The following is a 19,314-nucleotide window of genomic DNA, read 5'->3' as shown; positions in this document are numbered from 1 at the left end:
ACAGTAAGATCATGGCTCTAGTTTTTATTCTACATCATTTAATTTGTCTCAGTAGTGAAGCTATCAGCAACCCTGGCTGGTGTGTGTGTTCATTATATAACTATGAGGGAAGACATAGAAGTGACTCCTTCAAAAAAACTGAAAACTGGGTCTGTGTGGGTAATTAGCAGACAGGAGCAGTGAAAGGAATGTTTCTCATGATGAAGGTGTGTGTGTGTGTTTGTGTAGCAGACATAAGCAGTGAAAATAATGTCGTCCTGATGGATTTATTTATGCTGTGTGTGTAATGGCCATTTGTCTCATTCAGATTTTTGGCACGGTTGCGTCAGTAGTTGCGAGCAGACTGAAACTGAATCCAGCTGAATCTCTAAAAATGCTAACCCATCTATAGTTTAAGACCACTTTTAATTCAGCCGATAAACACCAATAGGTACGACAATTTTGTCACGACCAACTTTCCCAGACTTTGCTAAAGGTCTCAAGTGGCGTTCAATCAAACAGAGCTGTTCCTTAAAATGTCTACATCCCTACAGTTGAATAACGATTTGGGTAATTTAAACAGTTTAGTATTTGGTTTACATAGAGTTTTCATAACTGTCCCAGACTACATACAATTAACAAATACTACCACACATCACACAACAATGAGGAAACAAAATAGAAAAGTCACATGTGAATGCATGGAGAAAAGAATAATCTTGAAAAGCACTTCATCAGAATACCTCGAGAAAATCCAACATATCAATAATCAGAATGTGTTTGTGTTGGTGTGTGTGTGTGTTGGTGTGTGTGTGTGTGTGTGTGTGTGTGTGTGTGTGTGTGTGTGTTTCTCTGTGTTTCTCTGTGTTTCTATGAAACAGCCACATCCTGCAGAAGAGATCACCCTCTCCTGTACCAAGCTGTGTGTCAATGAAGAGTGACAAGTCCATGGATCATCCACTTCCCTTAGCAGAAGGAGGTGTTCCTGCTGGTCAGAGGTGAGTAGTAATGAGGACTTTCCACAGGAAATACAATCATCCATACAGTTATTTGAAGTACACCTGTAAAGTGTACCAAATGTGTTTTACTTGTTTTTTTTTGTGTTCTAGATATGTATATGAGATGGGAAGTTATAGATATTTCTAAATATCTTGTATATAATATCTAGATATTAAAGGGGATGGACAAAATTGATTAATGATGATGTTCGTTAATGAGCCTTCACATTGCCACAAGCCTAAGCCCCCCAAAGGGTTCTGACCTCTTGAACCATTTCAGTCCATTTTGTAGGCCTTTCTAAATGTGGTATTGATCATTGCAGTACCACCATATTGTCAGAGGGTGGCAGTGTGAGACAGACCTGTGGCCGACCTGTCATGTCTAACTTTGCTGTTCAAATCAAAAAGGCTTCATAAGTAAATTAATAGAGTTAAATAAAATCTTTAATGTGACACTTTGGAAACATTTGAAATCAAATTAGATATATATATATTAGATGTATAGATATTATCCATTTAATCAGTAATATTCTTTAAAACTTCATAGCATGTTATGGCAAAGTATTGCAGACAAAATGGGATTTGGGTCATTTTCACCTTTTTGTGTTTTTTGTTTTGTTTTACAAATACTTCAGATGTGTTTGTTGTGTGTGTGTGTACATGTGTGTGCACTCATGTGTGTCCACGTGTGTGTACGGGTGTGAGTGAGAGAGTGTGTGTGCGTGTGCGTGTGCGTGTGCGTGTGCGTGTGTGTGTAAAATACAGTTATTTTACTTCTCATTCATGCTAGTTGAACCATTTCAGTAAATTTCAAATTAGCACAAATCCAGCAGCCCTCCTGTGTCAGCAGTTGAAATGTAGTGAGTGAGAGAGAACGACTGCAGTCAGACAGAGGAAATATGAAGCAAGTCAATTCATCAGCAATCACATGAGAGAAGAGCATTAGGGGGACAGAGTGCCGAGGGTAGTTTATATAAAAGTCTTTAGACAGAGTGATAGTTATATAGACTACATTAGGGGGAAACTCTTCAGACAGAGTGGCAGTTATATAGACTACATTAGGGGGAAACTCTTCAGACAGAGTGGCAGTTATATAGACTACATTAGGGGGAAACTCTTCAGACAGAGTGGCAGTTATATAGACTACATTAGGGGGAAACTCTTCAGACAGAGTGGCAGTTATATAGACTACATTAGGGGGAAACTCTTCAGACAGAGTGACAGGTATATAGACTACATTAGGGGGAAACTCTTCAGACAGAGTGGCAGTTATATAGACTACATTAGGGGGAAACTCTTCAGACAGAGTGGCAGTTATATAGACTACATTAGGGGGAAACTCTTCAGACAGAGTGGCAGTTATATAGACTACATTAGGGGGAAACTCTTCAGACAGAGTGGCAGTTATATAGACTACATTAGGGGGAAACTCTTCAGACAGAGTGACAGTTATATAGACTACATTCCTGCTGGACTGATAGTGGTGTGCAAAGACTAAAGTTAAACTGATTGTGCTGTGCAAACTGAAATTACAGTAAACAAGTTATGAAATATTTGTACTTGGTTTCACACACAGATATCAACATGGTCCAGTAAATGTGGAAATGCAGCAGATCCACAAATCCCATCTTCAGAAGAGGTTTCAGTGTCTGACTGAGGGAATCACAAAGCAGGGAAACCCCACACCCCTCAGTAAGATCTATACAGAGCTCTACATCACAGAGGAGGGAGGAGAAGAGGACAATGATGAACATGAGGTCAGACAGATAGAGAGAGCATCCTGGAGAGAAGCAGCACGAGACACACCAATCAACTGCAGTGACATCTTTAAACCCTTACTGGAAGGTGACCGCAGGAAAGAAGGGTGTGGTGCACCATTCAAATACATCATAGACATCTTTAAACCCTCATCTGGACAAGACAAACCCATCAGAACAGTACTGACAAAGGGAGTGGCTGGCATTGGAAAAACAGTCTCTGTGCAGAAGTTCATTCTGGACTGGGCTGAAGGGAAAGAGAATCAAGATGTCCACTTCATATTTCCTCTCCCCTTCAGAGAGCTGAACCTGATGAAGGAGAATAAACTCAGTCTAGTGGAGCTTATTCAGCATTTTTCCCCCGAAATTACAGATCCAAGGATCTTCACCGGTTCAGAGCTGAGAGTCATGTTCATCTTTGATGGTCTGGATGAGTGTCGACTTCCTCTAGATTTCGACTCCAACCCAATGTGTTGTGATGTGACAGAGCCAGCCTCAGTGGATGTGCTGCTGACAAACCTCATCAAGGGGAATCTGCTTCCCTCTGCTCTCCTCTGGGTCACCACCCGACCAGCAGCAGCCAATCAGATCCCTCCTGAGTATGTGGACCAGGTGACAGAAATAAGGGGATTCAGTGACCCACAGAAAGAGGAGTACTTCAGGAAGAAAATCAGTGATGAGAACCTGGCTAGCAGAACCATCACACACCTGAAGTCATCCAGGAGCCTCTACATAATGTGCCACATTCCAGTCTTCTCCTGGATTACTGCCACTGTTGTGGAGAAAACATCAGATGAATCAGGGAGTGTAGAAATGCCAAAGACTCTCACTCAAATGTACACACACTTCCTGATCATTCAGACAAGCATAACAAATGAAAAGTACACAGAGAGAAAAGAGAGAGACAAAGAGATGATTTTCAAAATGGGGAAACTGGCTTTCCAACAGCTGGAGAAGGGCCATCTGATCTTCTATGAGGCAGACGTGAGGGAGTGTGGCATTGATGTCACAGAAGCATCAGTCTACTCAGGAGTGTGCACTCAGATCTTCAGAGAGGAGTCTGGGCTGTACCAGGGGAAGGTGTTCAGTTTTGTGCATCTGAGCATTCAGGAGTTTCTTGCAGCTTTATATGTGTTCCTCTGTTTCAGCAACAGAGAGAGAAACATGCCTGACCATCAGCAAACCTCTCAGCTCTCTGCTCTGTTCAGAGCTGCAACACTACATGACCTACACAAGACTGCAGTGGATCTGGCCTTACAGAGTAAGAATGGACACCTGGACCTTTTCCTCCGCTATCTTCTGGGCCTCTCACTGGAGTCCAATCAGAATCTCTTAAGACACCTGCTGCCCCAGACAAGAAGCCAGTCACAGAGCTCAGAGCAAACAGTCAAATATGTCAAACAGATGATCAGAGACCAAGATGATGAATCAGACAGTAGGATCAACCTGTTCTACTGTCTGAATGAGCTGAATCACCATGCTGTAGTGGAGGTCATTGGCAGGAGCTCAGGAACTCTGTCTGTAGACATGCTCTTACCAGAAGATTGGAGGACTAGGAGATTTGAGTTTAAGACTTCAGAACAGCAACTGGATGAGTTTGACCTGCAGAAGTACATGAAGACACCAGAGGAAGATCTGACTCAACTCCTCAGTCCTGACGAAGTTCTTAAGAAGCTGCTGCCAGTGGTCACATCTTCCACATCAGCTGAGTGAGTAAAACACTGTGTGTGTGTGATTGTGTGTGTGTGCTCGTGCTTGTGTTTGTGCTCGGGCTTGTGTTTGTGTGTGTGTGTGTGTGTGTGTGTGTGTGTGTGTGTGTGTGTGTGTGTGTGTGTATGTGTTTGTTTGTTTGTGTTTATCAGTTTGTATCCCTGAGTGTTATTGTGTTTGTTTTTTGAGTTTGTTCCCCAGTGTGAGTGTTTGTGTGTGTGTGTGTGTGTGTGTGTGTGTGTGTGTGTGTGTGTGTTCGTGTGTGTTGGTGTCCTTATTTGTGTGTGTATATCCGTGTTTTTGTGTGTGTCCCTGCATGTATGTATATCCGTGTTTTTGTGTGTGTCCCTGCATGTATGTATCCCTGTGTGTGTGTGTGTGTGTGTGTGTGTGTGTATCCCTGAGTGTGTGTGGGGGAATAGATGATCGATGATTAATATTCAGATGTATCATGATGTTTCTCCCAGTCTGTATCAATGTGACCTGACAGAGAAGAGCTGTTCCTATCTGGCCTCTGCACTGACCTCACACTCCTCAAGTCTCACACAGCTGGACCTGGGCAGCAATGAGCTGCTGGGAGACTCAGGAGTGGAACTTTTATGTTCTGCTCTTTGTCATCAAAACTGCAAAATGGAGAAACTACTGTAAGCATCATTTAATATAGTATGAATGTGTGTTTGTAGGCGTTTGTGTGTGTGTGTGTGTGTGTGTGTGAATAAGGGGAATACTAATATTATAAAGACATTCTTAGTTTAATGAATTGTATGTTTGTGTTTTTTTTCTTTGAATCCTGGTGATGGAGGAATGCAGCGTTGAATAGGGTTGTGTTTTTAACCAAGATCATGCGCAAGATCTAGAATTGTTAACGTTAGCCACTTGCCAGCTAGACATTTTTGTTCCTGTGGACTATACAGTCACCTGTTTGCGTTGTCAATCGATAATGGATACAGCGTGTTTTCTCGGTCATATCAGGTTGAAATAAAAATAAAACATTAATCACTTAATTCTGTCAATTTGGTTTACAATAGCTAGCTACATCCTTTGCAAATATACACACGAGTGTTTTTAAGAGTTTTGAATGACGTTTGTATTGCTCAGCCTTTAGTCGCCAAACGCAAAACGCTTTTTTAATGAACCCCAACAGCCACGAGTAATCAAGGTGATGGTGTACTTTTGTGTGGACATACATTCATCTAACTCTCACTGCTGTAAAAACTAAGTCTACTGTATACAAATACACTTGGTATATAAATGAACAAGGCTTTAGTGTAACAAGTAATTGATATGCTTGGTAATGACAGAGACGTTCAAAAACAACAGAAAATCATAGGTTTACGTTTCTGGCAGACAATCTTCCCAACTAGCTGCATTTAGGGTCCAGCTGAGCTAGGCTTGCTTGGTCTGGTTATCAACTAGTTCCCTGTTATAGGCAAACTTTGGCAACAAAAAAATATCAAAATTTTCAAAATTCCCGAGCTTAAGTTAAAGCCATTAAAAGTTTCCGAAAATGTTCCACCACTTTGCAACCCTAGTCAGTACACAGCACATTATTAAATAGTTGACTTTGTTCCTGGTAAATTAACTGCCCTGATAAGAGAACATTTATCCTAAACTAAGTGTAGAGCAAACACTCCTGACTGCAGTTCATACCTCACATCAGTCTAATATGGATTGAAGGTCAAACACTAAACAGCACACTACAACTTTCTATGGGTTACTTAACTCTAGGCTTAAGTTTGTAAAGATATTTGTCGATATTATATATTTCCAGTCCAACTCCTGTTTCTTTGAGTTATGGTGTGAATGCTAGAACTTACCCAGATGGCTGGGATGGCTGGCATGTGCTTTTGGATCCAAACTGGCTTAATCACGATGCTTTTGCAATGCTAATGAACACTGTTCTGCTCCACCCTTAAGTGGCCTTATAGGGCAGCAACACACCACCACTAACCCCTGAGCCCTGTAGGACACTGGTCCCGTCTGTTGTTCAGGTGTATCATGTTGTTTCTTCCAGGCTAAATGTGTCTGCTGGCTTGAGTGTCCTAGTGTATGTGTGTATTTGTATCCCTGATTGTGTTTGGGGGTGATAGAGGATTGGTAATTAATATCAGATGTGTCATGATGTTTCTTCCAGGCTGTATGACTGTAACCTGACAGAGAAGAGCTGTTCCTGTATGGTCTCTGCCCTGACCTCACACTCCTCAAGACTCACACAGTTAAACCTGGGGGGCAATAAGCTGCTGGGAGACTCAGGAATCGAACCTTTATGTTCTGCTCTTTCTCATCAAAACTGCAAACTTGAGAAACTACAGTAAGCGTTATATCATGTAGTGTGTGTGTGTGTGTGTGTGTGTGTGTGTGTGAGAGAGTGTGTGTGGGGGGGGTTTTTAGTTGAATTAATTTTATGTATGTGGGTGGTTTCTTCCTTTGGTGGTTATATGAGACAGCTTCAGGAGCATCTATGCTGTATATATCCGTCTCTGTGTGTTTATCCCTAAGTGTTTGTGTCCCTGTGTGCGTGTGCGTGTGTGTGTGTGTGTGTGTGTGTTTGTGTGTGTGCGCGTTTGTGTGTGTGTGTGTGTGTGTGTGTGTGTGTGTTTGTCTATCCTTGTGTGTGTGTGTGTGTATCCCTGAGTGTGTTTGTGTGTGTGTTTGTGTACCTTTGTATGTGTGTGTGTGTGTGTGTGTGTGTGTGTGTGTGTGTGTGTGTATCCCTGATTGTATTCAGATGTATCATGATGTTTCTCTCAGGCTGGAAGGATGTGACCTGCCAGAGAAGAGCTGTTCCTATCTGGCCTCTGCCCTGACCTCACACTCCTCAAGTCTCACACAGCTGGACCTTACTAACAATGAGCTGATGGGAGACTCAGGAGTGAAACTTTTATGTTCTGCTCTTTGTCATCAAAACTGCCAACTGGAGGAACTAAAGTAAGCATCATTTCATGTAGTGTGTGTGTGTGTACAGCCTAGGTGCTCCTGTAGCTCTGCCTTACATAACCACCAAAGGAAAAAACACAGTGAGTGTGTGGGTAAGTTAAATACTAACATTATAAAGGTATTTTTAGTTTAGTTAATGTATGTGGGTACCTTTGGTCGTTATATGAGACAGAGCATCAGGAGCACCTAGGCTGTGTATGTGTGTGTGTATCCCTGAGTGCGTGTGTGGGGGTGTTGAGAGAAAGTGAAATACTAATATTATAAAGGTATTTTTAGATTAATGAATTACATGTATGTTGGTTTTTCTTCCTTTGGTGGTTAAATGAGACAGATCTTTAAAAATATCTAGGCCGTACCTCTCTCTCTCTGTCTCTCTGTGTGTGTGTGTGTGTGTGTGTGTGTGTGTGTGTGTGTGTGTGTGTGTGTGTGTGTGCGTGTGTGTGTGAATGTTTGTGTCCCTATTTGTGTGTGTGTGTCTAGCAGTCTGTATGTGTATCTCTGAGTGTTTAGTGTTTGTGTGTGTGAGTTTTTTCCCCATGATTGTGTGTGTGTTTGTATCCCTGAGTGTTTGTGTGTTGGTGTCCCTATGTGTGTGTGTATATCCATGTTTGTGTGTGTGTATCCCTGAGTGTGTGGAGGGGATAGAGAATTGGTGATTAATATTCAGATGTATCATGATGTTTCTCCCAGGCTGTTTAACTGTAAGCTGGCAAAGAAGAGCTGTTCCTATCTGGCCTCTGCCCTGACCTCACACTCCTCAAGACTCACACAACTGGACCTGACGGAAAATAGGCTGCTGGGAGACTCAGGAGTGAAACTTTTATGTTCTGGTCTTACTCATCAAAACTGCAAACTGGATAAACTACAGTAAGCATAATTTCATATAGTATGTGTTTGTGTGTGTGTGTGTGTGTGTGTGTGTGTGTGTGTGTGATAGTAGGTGTGTGTGTGTGTGGATAAGTGAAATACTAATATTATAAAGGTATTTTTAGTTTCATTAATTGTATGTATGTTTGGGTTTTTTCCCTTGGTGGTTATAAGAGACAGAGCTACAGGTTTGTATCCCTGAGTGTGTGTGCGTTGGTTCTCCTGTGTGTGTGTATCCCTGAGTCTGTGTGTGCGTTAGGGATGCAACGGTTTTCGGTATTTTAGCGAACCGTTCGGTTCGCCCTGTTCGGTTCGGTTGACCCAGGTGAACCGCGATATTACGGTATGGGTGACATTAAACTTTTAATTTAATATGTGGCTATAATGAATGCACGCATGTATTGGGCGATAGCGTGACTGCTTGGGACCCAGGGGATGAGTTCTGCGCTCCACAACCATGCAACAACCAATCAGAATTGTACTGACTTTCCCAAGAGCCAATCAGCGCTCTGAAGGCAGACGCTGGAGATCCATGTGAGGAGAAACAAAACTTTCCCTGTTGCAGCACGATCATGGCGAGTCAACAAGAAACGGAGAAAAGAAAATTTGAAGAGGCACCGTCATCTTACAAATCAGCTGTATGGGAACATTTTGGGTTCAGTGTGGAGTATGATGACAAAGGGAAAAAGATCGTCAGCAAGCAAAGCACGGTGTGCAAGCATTGCTTTCCTACGATCGCCTACTCCACAGGTACATCCAACATGTTGAGCCACTTGCCCCGTCATCACCCGGCTGTAACTCTAAGTGGAGCAGCACGGTTTGTCGCCGAAAACACAACCATCCATTGCTGCAGCATTTCAGCAACAATATGCTTATAATTCCGAAAAACACAAGGCAATAACCAACTCAATGGACGTCTTCATAGGGAAAGACATGCAGCCCTATTCAGTAGTTTTAGGCACCGTCACATGATAAAGACCATTGACATTGATCCTCGTTTTAATATCCCCTCCCGCACGCATTTCAGCAGCAAAATAATTCCAGAACTGTACGAAGAGACTAGGAGAGAGAAGGTTTGTTCTGTTGTTCTTTAAGGGTGTATTTATAACAGTTAAGTATTTTCTAGGGTTTAAGTGTGTGAATGACAATGTTTGTTGTTTGAGTTTATTGAATAATGTCAATGTTTACATTTCACATTACTTTACAGTATACTGCACTTTACTATATTTAATATTGCCTGTTTTTGACAGAAGGCCAGAATAGTGTTCCTTGTTTAGAATACATTTTGTGATTTTACTTAATATGTGCCCTTTTTACATTTAATTGCATCTTGCATTGTCTCTGCAAGTGTGAGTAGAAGCACCTTGTTGACTTGAAATAGAAAAGACAAATATAACCTAATGCGTGTTAGCGGCAGGATAATATTGATATATCGAAACCGAACCGTAACCGTGGCCCAAAAACCGTGATACAAACCGAACCGTGGCCACACTGTACCGTTGCATCCCTAGTGTGCGTGTTTGTGCCCCTTTGTGTGTGTGTACATGTGTGAGTGTGTGTGTGTGTGATTGTAGGTGTGTGTGTGTGTGGATAAGTGAAATACTAATATTATAAAGGTATTTTTAGTTCCATTAATTGTATGTATGTTTGTGTGTTTTCGCTTGGTGGTTATAAGAGACAGAGCTACAGGTTTTGTATCCCTGAGTGTGTTTGTGCCACTTTGTGTGTGTGTGTGTGTGTGTGTGTGTGTGTGTGTGTGTGTGTGTGTCTGTGTGTGTGTTTGGGGGATGGGGGGGGGGGATAGAAGGTTGATGATTAATATTCAAATGTATCATGATGTTTCTCCCAGGCTGGTTTATTGTACCCTGACAGAGAAGAGCTGTTCCTATCTGGCCTCTGCCCTGACCTCACACTCCTCAAGACTCAAACAGCTGGACCTGGCCGGCAATGAGCTGATGGACTCGGGAGTGAAAATATTATGTTCTGCTCTTTGTCATCAAAACTGCAAACTGGAGAAACTACAGTAAGCATAGTTGAGTGTGAGTGTGAGTGTGAGTGTGAGTGTGTGTGTGTGTATCCCTGTGTGTATCCCTGAGTGTGTTTGTGTGTCTCTGTGTGTCTGTGTGTGTATCCCTGTGTGTGTGTGTGTGTGTGTGTGTGTGTGTGTGTGTGTGTGTGTGTGTATCCCTGAGTGTGTGGGGGGATAGAGGATTGATCAAGGTTTCTCCTAGGCTGGATAGCTGTGACCTGACAGAGAAGAGCTGTTTCTATCTGACCTCTGTGTGTTTGAGTGTGAGAGTAGAGGAATAATGATTAATATTCAGATGTATCATGATGTTTCTTCCAGGCTGGATAACTGTGAGCTGACTGAGAAGAGCTGTTCCTATCTGGCCTCTGCCCTGACCTCACACTCCTCAAGTCTCACACAGCTGGAACTGGGTAACAATAAGCTGGGAGACTCAGGAGTGGAACTTTTATGTTCTGCTCTTTCTCATCAGAACTGCAAACTGGAGGAACTAGAGTAAGCATAATTTCATGTAGTATTTGTTTGTATGTGTGTGTGTTTGTATGTTGGTGTTTTTTTCCTTTGGTGAATACATGAGACAGAGCTTCAGGAGCACATAGGCTGTGTGTGTGTGTGTGTGTGTGCGTGTGTGAGTGTGAGTGTGAGTGTTTATTTCCCTGTGTTTGTGTGTGTTTGTGTGTGTGTGAGTGTGTGGGTAAGTAAAAAACTAATATTATGAAGGTATTTTAAGTTTAATTCATTGTGTATCCCTGAGTGTGTGTGTGTGTGTGTGTGTGTGTGTGTGTGTGTTGATGTTTGTGTGTCTGTGTGTGTGCGTGCATCCCTGAGTTTGTGTGTGTCTCTTTGTGTGTGTGTGTGTGTGTGTTTGTGTGTGTTTATCAGTGTCTATGTGTATTCCTGAGTGTGTGTGTGTGTGTGTGTGTGTGTGTGTGTGTTTATCAGTGTGTATGTGTATTCCTGAGTGTGTGTGTGTGTGTGTTTGTTTCCCTGAGTGTGTGGGGGGATAGAGGATTGATGATTAATAATCAGATGTATCATGATGTTTCTCCCAGGCTGAGTTACTGTAACCTGACAGAGAAGAGCTGTTCCTATCTGACCTCTGCCCTGACCTCACACTCCTCAAGTCTCACACAGCTGAACCTAGGTCACAATTTTCTGCTGGGAGACTCAGGAGTGGAACTTTTATGTTCTGCTCTTTGTCATCAGAACTGCAAACTGGAGAAACTACAGTAAGAATAATTGTGTGTGTGTGTGTGTAGGTGTAATACTAATATTTGTGAGGTAATTTTAGCTTAATGAAATAATTAATTGTATGTATGTTGGTGATGTTTCCCCTTTGTGGTTATATGAGGCAGAGCTTCAGGAGCACCTAGGCTGCATATGTCTGGGTGCGTGCGTGTGTGTGTGTGTTTATCAGTGTGTATAGAGGATACTCAGATATCCCCTGAGTGTGTGTGTTGGTGCCCCTGTGTGTGTGTGTGGTTGTGTGAGTATCCCAAGGTGTGTCGTGTGTTTGTTTGTATGACCCTTTTTGAATTATGACCCGTGTCATTTTGACTGGACCATAACTCGCTTTATCGTTAGTTACAAGTGTGGGATGGGAGGGTAGGTTGGGGGCTTTTTGTTTTACTTTATTTTTTCATCCTTGTTCAAATCAAGAAACTTTTTACCAACTTTATTTGGAAACATAAACGTCCCAGATTAAGTCTATCTTTACTCTATCTACCATATGATCGAGGAGGCTATTCAGTTCTGTTCAGTCTGTCCTTTGTCCCGTGTTGGTTCTTCAGTTTTGTACGGTGAGAAATTCGGTCCTGTCCAGCTGTGTGCTTTAGTGTGTTCAATCTCTACCGTGCTTCTGTTATATGATGTTTTGATGTTTTTGCCTTGCCTGTTTTTGGACTCCTAAGGGTTAAAACACACCAAACGCGTTTCTAAAAACGTGACCCTAGCAAAACCATTGTTTCCTATGGTACGGCGCGCCTTTCACATGTGTGGGGGTGTGTGTGTTTGTGTGTCTGGGTGGGTTTGTGTGTGTGTGTGTGTTTGTGTGTGTGTGTGTGTGTGTGTGTGTGTGTCTCTCTCTCTCTCTCTCTTTAACTCACACACATTGACACACTCTGTCTTAAGATGTCAGGACTCAGGTGGATGTGTATATGTATGACAATTACATCACAGTGTTTTACTAGTAAAGGAGCAGACAGCTAAAGTATGTGAGCAACTTTACAGTGTGTTGGTGCTTTATTTAGTGGTTGAATGAAGCAGAGCCTCAGTTGTATCTAGACCTAAATGCACTGTACATCTGTGTGTGTGTGTGTGTGTGAATGTATATCCCTGAGTGTGTGTGGGAGGGCATAGAGGATTGATGACTAAAATTCAGGTGTATCATGATGTTTCTCCCAGGCTGAATATCTGTAACCTGACAGAGAAGGGCTGTTCCTCTCTGGCCTCTGCCCTGACCTCACACTCCTCAAGTCTTATACAGCTGAACCTGATGCAAAACAACCTGAGTGCATCAGATGTTGAGCAGTTCTCTGCTCTAGTAAAGGACCCCCACTATACACTGGAGGAATTAGAGTGAGTAAATATTTAACCATCTCACTCAGGTCTTTATAACATGAGACCCAACATGGATGCATGACTTTTATTTTATGTTTCCCAGATTTTCTCTCTTCTGTCTGTTTCTTCTGTGGTCCTCTGCTTTTGCTCATCTGTCTTTCATCCTTCTCTCTCCCTTGTTCTTGTCCCTTTCTTTTTCTGTCTCACAGCTCAGGGCTGCCTTACATCTCATCTCATCCTTTGGTTATTTGTCATCCTTTACTCATCATGTTTGTTTGTTTGTGACCTTTGGCCCACATCTCTGTCTGTCACTCTCAGTCCTTTCCCCCACCTCTTTTTCTTTTCATGCCTATTTTTCCTCAATGTTTCTTTCTTTCTTTTGTTCATTCTTTCTGTTTGTCTGTCCATCTTATGTTTCTGAAATGACTCCAGTCATTAACTCACAACACAGTAACTACAGTATGAGTAATAATACTATATTATCTTAGTGTGTCTCAGGCTCCCATGCCCACGGTCAGGGTGACAATCTTCTGATTGGACCAGTGGTTTTGGACTTTCTAGCTCCACCCTTACTGTTTCTGCTGCAGTGTGTCTAATGTGTGAATGTGTTTATCATGGCTGATGTTACTGATGGCAGAATACAGCAACCCTCTGTCTCTCATGCAGTAACTCTCTGTCTCTCATGCAGTCTGGGTCTCTGGGAGACGGTTGTCATGGACACTGATTGATGATCATGTCTTATCCTTTATCCTACAGCTGGGAAGGGGAATGGTGATCCATGTGGTCTGTGGTCCAGAAGCTCATGAAGACAGTGTGGGATCCAGCACACACACATCAGCATCTCTCCTGAGTGAGTGAGTGAGTGAGTGGGTGAGTGAGGTGAGTGAGGTGAGTGAGTGAGTGAGTGAGTGAGTGAGTGAGTGAGTGAGTGAGTGAGTGAGTGAGTGAGTGAGTGAGTGAGTGAGTGAGTGAGTGAGTGAGTGAGTGAGTGAGTGAGTGAGGTGAGTGAGTGAGTGAGTGAGTGAGTGAGTGAGTGAGTGAGTGAGTGAGTGAGTGAGTGAGTGAGTGAGTGAGTGAGTGAGTGAGTGAGTGAGTGAGTGAGTGAGTGAGTGAGGTGAGGTGAGGTGAGTGAGTGAGGTGAGTGAGTGAGTGAGTGAGTGAGTGAGTGAGTGAGTGAGTGAGTGAGTGAGTGAGTGAGTGAGTGAGTGAGTGAGTGAGTGAGTGAGTGAGTGAGTGAGTGAGTGAGTGAGTGAGTGAGTGAGTGAGTGAGTGGTGAGTGAGCGAGGCGTCAGTAAGGTGTGAACTAGTTGATGATGTCCTTCAGTTGTGGTCATAACATAAGTGAAGTCTAAGGTGTAAACTAGATGATGATGTCCTCCTGCTGTTTCTTGTCACTTAAGCTGATGAAGAATGAGAATCGCCCCAGACCACTCCCACTTTTCATAAAACAGAGCTCTCAATGCATTCTCTATTGCTTCCGGGAGGGCTTGCCCCTCCATGTCGTGTCATAAGTAATTGACCTAAAAGCCTATAAGGATGTCATACAGCTTTTACAGAGGCATATTCTGTCAAGATGGCTCCTGTTCAGTCCTTTAAGGTCGGCGTTCCAAAGAAGATACATTGACATCAACAGTTAGGACTTTCTAGACCAAATCTTTCCATTCCAGGTTTCTACAAAGGGAGGGAAATCCTACATCCAAGAATTGGAACAAAAGAAAATCGTAGTTGTGAAGTGGCTAATGCCGTCTGTTTTTCTATATAGCACTGTCACTTTTCCTAGGTTTCACTGTGTGTTTCACCGTTCGCTTCTTGCACTTACACTGAATTATTTTTTATGTGATGACTTATTTTGCTTTTGTAAGCCAACATTTTCAAGATCAGTTAATAAATATTGTCGGTTTTGACTTATATGTTGCCCGCTTCTTTATGTTGTTACTGCACATGTGTCATGTGTCCTGTTAGGCTATGTTCCATCATTAAACATTTGAGACATGTGGATAATGAAAAAGTGTGATCATTTAAGAGCCACAACATGTTGGCTTATGAAGGCTTCTGGATGCAACTTTCTTCCATAGCTTTCCACCTGTAACTATGTAGCAAGAGGGGGAATATTACTGTTGTGTGCTGCCAATGGTGTACAAAATGGCATTGCTGTATTAGTTAATCAGCTAACTTAATGTACCTACCGAATGGGTCCCCTTAATCATTATCCAAAAAATTGCCCCCCCTGAGAATTGGACACATAACATGATCACACACAAACATACACACACACACACACCCACACACACACACCCATACACTGGAGCATCTCTGTCTGCACTCATACATGTGCTTCACTGGTGATGATATAGTGATTAGTGAAGACCCATTATTATGGCGTGACAAATTAACAGATAGAGAGAGAATTGAAATGGTTAAAACAGGACCTGTACAAATATGGAAGTATAAGTTGAAAACATTCAGAAACAGAACTATAAAGCATTAATCAAATGTAACAAGTAACATTGTTTTGATAAAGTAATACAAAAGTTACACTACTAAAACACTGCACTCAAAACCTCATAATTCCAATAATTTACAACTGTTTAATTGTTAGTCATATACTCACAATAAATGTCAGTTCCACATAACATTAAAACGATTTCTCTTTTTTTGGGATGGGGGGGGGCTCAACATTGTTCTTTGCCTCCATTTTGCTAAAACCGCCCCTGCACACACACACGCAAACACTCACACACACACATTCACACACACAAACACACAAGCATGCACACACACACACACACACACACTCAAACACACACACACATACACACAGAGACACAAACACACACACACACACTCATACACAAACACTCTCAGACACACACACATAAACACAAACACAGCACATTCAAGTGTCACAGGTAGAGTGGAGGTAATTCAGAACCTGTTTGAGAAAGAGGAAGTAACACACACACACACGTGCGCACACACACACACACACACACACACAAACACACACACACACACACAAACACACCACATTTAGGTGAGTATGGATGAAGTCACGGGTAGAGAGGAGGTATTTCAGAACCTGTTTGAGAAACAGTAAGTTACAGACTCAGTCTGAAGGCACACAGTGTTCGGCTGGATACTCTCCCAAAATGTCTGACAATGTTCCGGATCTATGAGACAAAGAAGGAGAAGGACTGTGTGTTTTAGAGAGAAATAACACTTGACAAATAAACAGGTGAGATCATTTGGGGATTAAGATGCACTTTATGACTTATTCATGGCGTTCTCTCTCCATGTATGTGTGTGTGTATGTGTGTGTGTGTGTGTGTGTCTGTATCTCTGTGTGTCTATGCCTCAGTGTGTGTATGGGTATGTATTTTATGATACATGGAAAAATCAGTTTATTTGTATTTGTATGTAATTTTATATGTTGGTGGATGTGTTTTTATGGTTATGCATGTTTACTTGTGAGAGTCTGAACATTTAGTAATATTCAACCTGTCTTCAGGTTAAACCAGTTTATCAAGGACCTGTTTTTCTACATGTCAAGCTGAAATAGACTATGGTTTTACAAGGCCAGATTACGTTTTCACTAATAGAAGATCTTAGAAGATTCTTCTTCTGCTATCAATGGAAGTTAAATAACAATGCTGTATGACTATGTGACTTGGCCCATGGTGATATCAGAATATGTGAATGTGATTGTCCAGATGCTGTATTATGTTCATGACTAGCCATGACATAGCCATCAATGTTGAATGTGTTCATGTTTGATTTTTCTTTATTTGGTTTTTGAAACACACTGCATAAGAGCTGCATGAACACCACAGATTCAACAGACTCACAAGGAGCACAAACCAGAGAGAGCTGCCACAACTCCACAGACATACACAAGCCAGAGTAGGGGAAAGGGCAGGTAGTGCACTAGTAGTCCCTGTCCACTAGAGTGCAGTAGAGAGCAAACATGAAAGGAAATCATCTAAAGTAGTTATACTGTTGTGTGTGTGTTGGTTTGTCTCAGGTATAGTTGTGTGTAAATAGTTCAGCCTTTAAGTGTGAGTGGCCTATATATGTTTCTGTGAGTGTGATTGAGAGAGAGGGAGAGAGAGCAGGATAGAGTAAGTGGGCATAGTGTGTAATGTGACACAGACAGGCAAACACACACACACACACACACACACAGTGACACTGCCACGTTATTTTAAAAGGGCATTATTTCAGTGAACTCTCTCCACTAGATAGGGCATTGGTTTGAGTCTTGATGCTCATTACTGATAGATAGATGTCTAGAGATGTGTGTGTGTGTGTGAGAGAGAGATAGAGTGTGTGTGTGTGTGTGTGTGTGTAAGAGAGAGCGAGAGAGAGAGAGTGTGTGTGTGTATGTTGTTCTATACCAGTTGTATGGTGTCAGGAGCTGAAGACATGCATCAGTGCATGATCTCTGATTGGTGAGGAGACAAACACATGCATCAGTTCATGATCTCTGATTGGTGAGGAGACAAACACATGCATCAGTTCATGATCTCTGATTGGTGAGGAGACAAACACATGCATCAGTTCATGATCTCTGATTGGTGAGGAGACAAACACATGCATCAGTTCATGATCTCTGATTGGTGAGGAGACAAACACATGCATCAGTTCATGATCTCTGATTGGTGAGGAGCTGAAGACATGCATCAGTGCATGATCTCTGATTGGTGAGGAGACAAACACATGCATCAGTTCATGATCTCTGATTGGTGAGGAGACAAACACATGCATCAGTTCATGATCTCTGATTGGTGAGGAGCTGAAGACATGCATCAGTGCATGATCTCTGATTGGTGAGGAGCTAAAGGCATGCATCAGTGCATGATCTCTGATTGGTGAGGAGCTGAAGACATGCTATCACAAGGTATTACAAAAACAACAATAAAGCCAACTGATTCATTGAAGGCAGTGGAAAATATGGCAGTTGTGAGCTTCTTTTTAAAACAAGTTAGAGTTGGGGCAGATCTGATCCCCATGGGGAGCTGGTTCCAGCAATGGGCAGCATAACGGCTAAATGCCATCTCACCCTGTTTAGTTTCAACTCTGGGCACCACTAGCTGGCCAGCTTCTGTAGATCTTAGAGACCTGACAGGTTTATATTCAGCAATCATTTCATAAATATACAGTACTGTTCAACATAAGACCATAGACAGTAAGTTATACTTTGTGTTCAGTTCTGTATCTAACTGGGATCCAGTGCAAGGACCTTAGAATTTCTTATTTTTGGTGACACTCTGTGTCTGTCTGTCTCTCTCTCCCATTCTCCAGTATAATACCAGGAGAGGGATATCCCAGGAAAAGGGGTGTATTTGCCCCAAAATGAGTTCCAGTGAAGAAGAGAACCATGATGATGAGCCTCTGGGGTAAGACAACAACAACAACAACAACAACAACAACAGTCATAATAATATATTGACATGTATTGTTTGTTTATTTACGTGTATATTTGTTTGTTTAGTAAATAGTGTTACAAATATTTCATAGTAAAACAATGTAAATGGTAATAAAAGGCATTGAAGCCTTTTCTCATTTCACACCATCACCATAAAAAAATGATAATAGTAATAAAAACAATAATGATGATTGTAAGAGTCAAATTCATGATTTCATCACTATAATTATTTAGTTTAAAAAGATTTAAAAAATCAGATGGCGGTACAGTTTAAATCAGATGACGGTCAGTTTAATACCTGCGTATGGAACTTTTAGTTTAGATTTTTAGCTCAGATATTGGAAGTGACATAATTTTTTGACCGTGTAATCATGTATTTCTACTTTTGTCTCGTAAACATTTTTTATTGAAGTTTTACTTGTTTCACGCGTGCCAATTCATAGTTTTCAAGAACTGAACTGAAAGTGGTGTAGAAGACCCAAACAAACAGAGTGCCACTACAATGATTACAAATGTTATGATGATTACAATAAAATTAATAATGATGATAGAAATAACAACAACATGTACTGTATCTGTGTGTGTGTGTGTGTGGGAATCTGCCTGGCAATTAAAGCTGATTGGATGACAGATACCTGAATGTTTGGTTTTCATTTTTTGGCCTATCAGAAAGTAGAACCCAACCCACAGTAGAGCAGGAGTGTGTAGTAACTGGACCAATCAGAGATGAGAACATTTGTTTTATGTAATGGCCATTTTTCTCAATCAAATATTTGGCAGGGTTGTGTTCTGGTTATGTCTGTAGCTGCAAGCAGAATGAAATTGAATCCAACTGAATCTCTAAAAATGCTAACCCATCTATAGTTTTAGACCACTTTTAGCTCAGCTGATAAAAACCAATAGGTATGAAATTATGTCCCGACCAATTTCCCCAGACTTTGCTAAAGGTCTCAAGTGGTGTTCCTTACAATGTTGACACCCCTACAGGTGAAAATAATTTGGGTCACTTGAACAATTTTGTATTTGTAACAATCAAGAAACAAAATAGAAAAAGTG

The 19,314-nt window shown here is 41.7% G+C and overlaps 2 protein-coding genes across 2 annotated transcripts in view; both read left to right on the top strand.

The window, feature by feature from the left end:
• LOC308369979 (uncharacterized protein) overlaps positions 1-13,561 on the top strand; it is a gene marked incomplete at its 3' end in the record, with an annotated part of 40,811 nt that extends 27,250 nt beyond the window's left edge. Inside the window, exons 11-17 of the mRNA XM_080844538.1 lie at positions 861-977; positions 2,554-4,443; positions 4,912-5,088; positions 6,579-6,755; positions 10,596-10,687; positions 12,701-12,851; positions 13,522-13,561. Coding sequence (XP_080700664.1) covers positions 861-977; positions 2,554-4,443; positions 4,912-5,088; positions 6,579-6,755; positions 10,596-10,687; positions 12,701-12,851; positions 13,522-13,561 — 2,644 coding nt within the window. The remainder of the gene's footprint in view (positions 1-860; positions 978-2,553; positions 4,444-4,911; positions 5,089-6,578; positions 6,756-10,595; positions 10,688-12,700; positions 12,852-13,521) is intronic.
• Positions 13,562-18,185: 4,624 nt separating this feature from the next.
• The window catches only part of LOC308369978 (protein NLRC3-like), a gene marked incomplete at both ends in the record, with an annotated part of 13,533 nt that continues 12,404 nt past the window's right edge, over positions 18,186-19,314 (top strand). The window contains one exon of the mRNA XM_080844537.1: positions 18,186-18,229. Within this exon, the coding sequence (XP_080700663.1) occupies positions 18,186-18,229 (44 nt within the window). The remainder of the gene's footprint in view (positions 18,230-19,314) is intronic.

The sequence above is a fragment of the Sprattus sprattus genome (assembly GCF_963457725.1).
Source record: "Sprattus sprattus genome assembly, chromosome: 9".
In the NCBI taxonomy this organism is placed as follows: Eukaryota; Metazoa; Chordata; class Actinopteri; order Clupeiformes; family Clupeidae; genus Sprattus; species Sprattus sprattus.
This window is presented reverse-complemented; position numbering and strand designations above follow the sequence as displayed.